Source organism: Panthera pardus, unplaced genomic scaffold (assembly GCF_024362965.1).
Source record: "Panthera pardus isolate Hobbes unplaced genomic scaffold, ASM2436296v1 HiC_scaffold_12, whole genome shotgun sequence".
Lineage (NCBI taxonomy): Eukaryota > Metazoa > Chordata > Mammalia > Carnivora > Felidae > Panthera > Panthera pardus.
The window spans coordinates 92,356,495-92,363,356 of NW_026526677.1; the positions used below are offsets into that span (position 1 = coordinate 92,356,495).

The 6,862-nt window shown below is 53.4% G+C and overlaps 1 protein-coding gene and 1 pseudogene across 1 annotated transcript; both read right to left on the reverse strand.

Moving 5' to 3' along the window:
- Window positions 1-581: 581 nt before the first annotated feature.
- LOC128776258 (uncharacterized) lies at window positions 582-3,442 on the reverse strand. Its single transcript, XM_053900633.1, has 2 exons — window positions 2,807-3,442; window positions 582-1,355 (listed from the first exon to the last, which is right to left on the reverse strand). Exons 1-2 carry the CDS (start codon window positions 3,404-3,406, stop codon window positions 582-584), a joined length of 1,374 nt encoding a protein of 457 aa, XP_053756608.1. The 5' UTR covers window positions 3,407-3,442.
- Window positions 3,443-3,567: 125 nt separating this feature from the next.
- On the reverse strand, window positions 3,568-6,171 carry LOC128776200 (uncharacterized; annotated as a pseudogene).
- Between the last annotated feature and the right edge of the window lie 691 nt (window positions 6,172-6,862).

Here is a 6,862-nt window from a genome sequence, read left to right on the forward strand (position 1 = left end):
AAGGGTCCGAGTCCTGTTAGGCAGGTGAGGGGGGGGGGTTTACTCAAGGGGAGGAGGTGTGGTCAAGGTGAAGGACACAGAACAAGATGGAGTCGGCCGGCGTAGGCCCGCCCTTTCATTCCCCCCTTGTCATGTAGCTTAGGGACCCAATCATGGGACTGGCTGCATTTATGGTGACAAGGGGAACAGAGTTTGGAGGTTTATGCAAAGTTCTGGGAAGCAAGTGTCCCTGAGGTGGCTCTGGGAGGTCTGATTAAGTATTGTCCCCAAGCTGGTGTCTATGATCTGCCAGGTGATGTTTTGGGGGGCATGGGGACTCCCGGCAGCGTGAGCAATGACAAGCAGAGTTAACAGAGTTACCAACATTAGGTGGGGCGAATGTGCTGTAGCTTGAGCTTGAGCGGGTTGTGTTGGTCCCGACTGATGGCCCATCATGTGACGAAGTCGTTCTGGATCGAGGAGGGGTCCGCTGGCCAAACGTGGGTGTGATGGACCTAGGTCGCGATGCCATCTACTTTGAGAGCGGTGGGGGTTGTCAACACCACGATGTAGGGTCCCTTCCAGCATGGCTCGAAGGTCTCTCAGTGGTGCCTCTTGACGTAGACCCAGTCTCCCGGCCTGTACTGATGAGGTGTCGGGGTCCGGCCAGCCTCATAGATGGCACAGAGGCGTGGCCAAATGTCCTCATGCGCCCTCTGGATTCCGCTCAAGGAAAGAAAAAGTTCTTGATCTTTAAACTCAGCAATAAGTTCAGCTCGAAGGCTGGGAATAACAGGGGGTGGCCTGCCAAACATGATCTCGTAGGGAGTAAAACCCAGAGTGTAAGGAGTGTTTCTAACCCGGTAAAGGGCGTACGGTAGGAGAGTCACCCAGTCCCCGCCAGTCTCCATGGTTAATTTGGTAAGGGTCTCTTTTAGGGTTCTATTCATTCTTCCTACCTGTCCTGAGCTCTGGGGCCTATAAGAACAATGTAATTTCCAGTTTGCCCCCACTGCCTTGGCTACTGACTGTGTTACCTGCGAGATAAAAGCTGGTCCATTGTCTGATCCTACCATGGCAGGAAAACCATACCTGGGTAAGATGTCTTCTAGTAGCTTCTTAGCCACCGTCTGAGCCGTTTCATGCTTGGTTGGGTATGCCTCCACCCAGCCAGAGAAGGTGTCTGTAAATAGTAAAAGATATTTATAACCATACTTTCCTGGTTTGACTTCAGTGAAGTCGACTTCCCATTGGGCTCCTGGTCTGGTGCCTCTGAGCCTGGTTCCTTTTTTATTTGATGTGGCTCTCGCGTTGGTGAGTTGGCAGGTCTTGAAGGCAGATGCAACTTGCTCTATTTTGGTGTCCTGTTGGTGAATCTTGATTCCGGCATGTCGGATTAAGTCTTTTAATTTTCGGGCCCCCATGTGAGTAGACCAATGCATGTGCTCTAATATCGAGACTCCGAGCCGGTCTGGCAGCACGAGCTCCTTGTTAGGTGTATACCATCATCCCTTTATCTCCTGGGCCATGGGGAGTTTCTTGATCCTCTGTAACTCCTCCTGGAGTATTTGGGCTGGTCTGGTAAAACTGGGTCTCCCGGGTCCAGTAGTTGTATGGTCATGGTGGGGACTGGAGTAAGGGCTACTGCCTTGGCTGCCTGGTCAGCCTTTGGATTACCTCTAGCTACTGGGCTATCAGCTTTTTGGTGCCCTTGGCAGTGGATAATGGCTAGCTTGGCAGGAAGCCATAAGGCCGTAAGCAGGTTAAGTATCTCCTGCTTATTTTTTATAGTCCGTCTTTCTGCCATCAGTAACCCCCTCTCCTGATAAATTGCCCCATGAATATGAGCTGTGGCAAATGCATAACGGCTGTCTGTGTAGATGTTAAGCCGTTTTCCAGCTCCCAGCATCAGCGCCTTGGTGAGGGCTATGAGCTCTGCTCGCTGGGCTGACGTTCCGGAGGGTAGAGCCTCCGCCCATACGGTGTCCGTTTCGGTGACCACTGCTGCACCCACATACCTGTGTCCATCTCGCACAAAGCTGCTGCCATCAGTGAACCAAGTAGCCTCAGCATCGGGGAGGGGCCGGTCGGTCAGGTCCGTCCGGACTCCACGTACTTGTTCCAGGATTCCCGCACAGTCATGTAGTGGAGCACCTAGGTCAGGGTCGGGCAGCAGGGTTGCAGGATTGAGGGCTCCACTGGGGTGGAACTGCACTCGTGGAGGGTTGAGTAGGAGGCTCTGGTAATGAGTCATACGTGTATTGCTCATCCATCTATCCGGAGGCTGTTTCAGGACCCCTTCAATGGCGTGTGGGGTCGTGATCCAGATCTCCTGTCCTAGGGTCAGTTTGTCTGCATCCTTGACTAGGAGTGCTGTCGCTGCAATAATTCTTAGGCATGGTGGCCAGCCGGCAGCCACTGGGTCTAGTTTCTTAGACAGGTAAGCCACTGGGCGGTTTCAGGGGCCTAAGGCTTGAGTTAGAACCCCTTTTGCTATTCCCTTATGTTCGTCTACAAAGAGGTGGAAGGGCTTCGTAATGTCTGGTAGGCCCAGGGCTGGGGCACTTAGGAGGGCCTTTTTTAACTGATTAAAGGCAGTTTCTTCTTTTTCAGCCCATTTAAATGTTTTCCCCTCTTTGGTAGCTTCATATAGGGGCCTGGTGATCTCAGCAAAACCTGGAACCCAGAGGCGGCAGTAGCCGGCTGATCCTAGGAACTCCCTCACTTCTCTTCGGGAGGTGGGAGTAGGGATCTTTAGGACAGTTTCTTTTCTGGCATCTGATAACCGCCGCTGTCCGCCCTCCAGGATATATACCAGGTAACTTACCCTCTCCCTGCATATCTGAGCCTTCTTCGCGGATGCCCGGTACCCTAAGGCCCCCAGGGTAGCCAGCAGGTCCTGGGTCCCTCGCTCACAGTCTTTGGCCGTGTCGGCAGCAATCAGGATGTCACCTATGTACTGTAGAAGGGTGAGGCCAGGGTGCTCCCTTCTGTACTCACCCAGGTCCTCGTGTAGTGCCTCGTCGAAGATGGTGGGTGAATTTTTGAATCCCTGAGGTAGCCGTGTCCAGGTGAGTTGCCCACTGTAGCCCTCCTCCGGATCATGCCACTCAAAGGCAAACAAGGGTTGGCTCTGGGGTGCCAGCGGCAGACTGAAGAAGGCGCCCTTTAAATCTAGTACAGTATACCAGACCCTGGAGGGCGCCAAGGAGCTCAAGAGAGTATAAGGGTTGGGAACAGTTGGGTGTATGTCCGCGACCCTCTTATTTACTTCCCGGAGGTCTTGTACTGGTCGGTAGTCATTTGTGTGAGGCTTTTTGACCGGCAGTAAGGGGGTGTTCCAGGCAGACTGGCAAGGAACTAGTACCCCTAGGCTTCGTAGTCTCCAGATGTGTGGCTGGATCCCCTTCCGGGCCTCCTGAGACATGGGGTATTGTTTGATCCTTACCGGACTCTCTCCTGGCTTGAGTTCTACCAGGACTGGGGTCCTATGAGCGGCTAGTCCCATCCCCCGCCCCCCTTCTCTGCCCAAACCGAGGGGAATTCTTGTAGCCATCTGTCTATATTATCCTCTCTCGGGAGCGCCTCCTAGTGGAGGCGCTATTCATCCTCCAGTTTCATGGTCAGGACCTGGATGGGGTGGCCCTTGCCATCGGTGACCTGAGGCCCCCCCTTGTCTGAAAGTTATCTGAGCTCCAATCTTGGTCAGTAAGACCCATGCTAACAGCGGGTAGGGGCATTCTGGTATTACCATAAAGGAGTGGGATACCCGGCCCGTTCCCAAATCTACTGTTCTTTGGGTAGTCCATGAATACTGGCTCATACCAGTTGCCCCTTGTACCCAGGACTTCTTGCTGGCTAGTTTTCCTTGTGGGGTGCGGAGGACCGAATGTTGTGCTCCGGTGTCGACAAGGAAGTCAACAGGGGTCCCCTCTACTTTAAGAGTTACCCTGGGTTCGGGGAGAGGGTCCGAACCCCGACTCCCCTAATCACTCAGTTCATCTAGCTCTAGGACTTTTACTCGATCAGTCTTGCTTCCCTTCCCGCCGGCCCTTTTTGGACAATCTCGGGCCCAATGCCCTATCTCCTTGCAGTATGCGCACTGATCCTTCTGCAGCCTCTGGTTCCCCCCCTTGGTGGTTCCTTTACCTTTTCTTGCGTCGTCTGCCAGCTGCCGGAGATGGCGGTCTCGTTCCTCGGGGGAGTCAGCAGTGGTAGCTAGTAGTATTCTGGCCAGGTCTCGAGTCTGCTTACTGCTGGCAGCCGCCATGGCGCGAGCCTGCTTGTCCTCAGGAGGCTCCCGGTTATTATATACCTTTTTGGCTACCACCAGTAAGTCCTGCAGACTTTTTTCTCCTAGTCTATCTATTTTCTGTAATTTTCTCCTAATGTCTATGGCCGATTGGTTTACAAAGGCCATGATAACAGCTGCCTTGCTTTCCGGAGCCTCTGGATCCATGGGGGTATAGGTACGGAATGCCTCCATGATCCATTCTTTTTTTTTTTTTTTCTTTTTTTTTTTTTTTTTTTTTAATTTTTTTTTTTTCAACGTTTTTTATTTATTTTTGGGACAGAGAGAGACAGAGCATGAACGGGGGAGGGTCAGAGAGAGAGGGAGACACAGAATCGGAAACAGGCTCCAGGCTCCGAGCCATCAGCCCAGAGCCTGACGCGGGGCTCGAACTCACGGACCGCGAGATCGTGACCTGGCTGAAGTCGGACGCTTAACCGACTGCGCCACCCAGGCGCCCCAGCCTCCATGATCCATTCTAAAAAGGCAGCCGGAGATTCATCTTTTCCCTGTTGTACATTTCCTACCTTGGCCAAATTGGTTGGCTTTCTAGCAGCCATTCGGAGACCCCCATTAGAGTCTGGCGGTAGACCCGGAGCCTCTCCTTACCTTCTGCCGTGTTGAAATCCCACTGGGGCCGAGTTAAGGGAAAGGAGGCATCTATCTGAGCCTGGTTGGTGGTGGGATTCCCATCTGCGCCCGGAACTAGTTTTCGGGCCTCATTGAGGATTCTTTCTCTTCAGTTGTGAACAGGACCTGCAAAAGCTGCTGGCAATCGTCCCACGTGGGCTGATGGGTAAAAAGAACAGAGTCTAATAAATCAATAAGCCCTGCCGGTTTCTCGGAAAACTTAGGATTCTGAGCTTTCCAATTGTAGAGGTCACTAGTGGCGAAAGGCCAATAGTGATGGGGCTGATTCCCCTCCGCGTCTGGGGGTCCGGTGGCTCGCAGGGGCAGAATAGTGGAGTCGGCGGCGGAGGCGGATTGCTCCCTCTGAGCCCTTTGTCCGGTGAAGGGCGGGCTTCCCACTGGAGCGTTTCCGCCTCCCGCTCTCGGAACAGCGTCTGCCTCCCCCGGAGGGGGAGGATGGTGTTCTTCCGGCACCCTAGAGGGGTTATACGGGGGAGGAAAAATTAATTCTTCTTCAGTACCCCCCTGTAAGACAGGGTAGAGGGGTGCTGAAGGCTGGATAAGACTTTTCTTCTTCTTTGTCCCCTGCAAAGCAAGAATGGGTTTTGGCTCCGGAGGGAGCAGGGCTAGGAAGGGCTTAAGCCAAGAGGGTGGGTCTTCTACAAGGTCCTGCCAAGTGATAATGTAAGGGAGCTGATCAAGATGGCCCGTCTTAGGCCGAGAGATGATACTCCTGACTCGGTGGATGGTAGGGAGGTCGAAGGTCCCCTCTGGTGGCCATCCGACATTGAAAGTTGGCCACTCGCTAGAACAAAAAAACTGCCACCGACACTTTCGGACTTCCACACTGAGGTTGTTAGCTCTTCCCCTCACATCCTTAAAGTGATCAATCATAATACTTAGAGGAGTAGTCTGAGTCTGTCCCATAACGTCCGTCCAGTAAGTCCACAGAACAAAACAGAGAAACACAAAAACAGACAAACAGAGGGCCCCTAAAAAGTCTTCCAACTCCATGGAAGCAAAACTGAAAGCTAGCTTAGACCTGTGAGGGGATTCCATGTCCCTCCTAAACTGATGAGGGGATTCCACGTCCCTCCAAAGATGACGGCCTCACGCCGACCAGCCGGAGCGACCCGCCTCGTCTCAGACCTTTGAGGGGATTCCACGTCCCTCCAGAAGGGAGGATCGGAACGTCTTCCGAAACTCCCGGCCTGTGGTCCTCCAGTGCGTCCACTTAGACCGCGTCAGGCACTACCAGAATTCCAGAAATGAGCTCACACAGAAAAGACAGACCAAACAGACAGACACTAACCATGGCCAGTCAGGCTCTCCGGGTCGGGGGTCCCTCGGGGGTCTTGGAGATCCTGGGCCGAGCCCCCAAATGTTATGCCCAGAATTCGTGATCCCCAAAGACCACTAGGGAGCCGAGTCCGATGCAAAAGCAAAAGAGCCTTTATTCGAGCTAGCTCGAGTTCAATCCCCTACCTGCACCGGCGCAGCAGTGAGATACCAGGGAGAGAGAGCGAGTTTCAAAAGGACAAAGGTTTTATTGGGGCCTAGGGGCAGTTGGTGAGGTAATGGCTGTGGCCTCAGCCGATTGGCTGGGGAAGGGTCCGAGTCCTGTTAGGCAGGTGAGGGGGGGGGGGTTTACTCAAGGGGAGGAGGTGTGGTCAAGGTGAAAGACACAGAACAAGATGGAGTCGGCCGGCGTAGGCCCGCCCTTTCACTGCCACCCTGGGGTCCAATTTGTCCCAATGCATTTAGGTTTTCCAGTTGTGACTGCAGTTCCTACTGTAAGTTCTGTCCTATAAGAGAAGGGTGATCATAGAGCTCCTCAAGGATGCTGGGGCTCCCCTCACAAATTTATTTGTCAAAGTAGTGGTGAGAAGACGTACGTCTGAGCACCCCCCATCTCCTCCCTCCCGCCCCCCACCAAACCCTGTGGGTAAGTAAGTCTTAAAT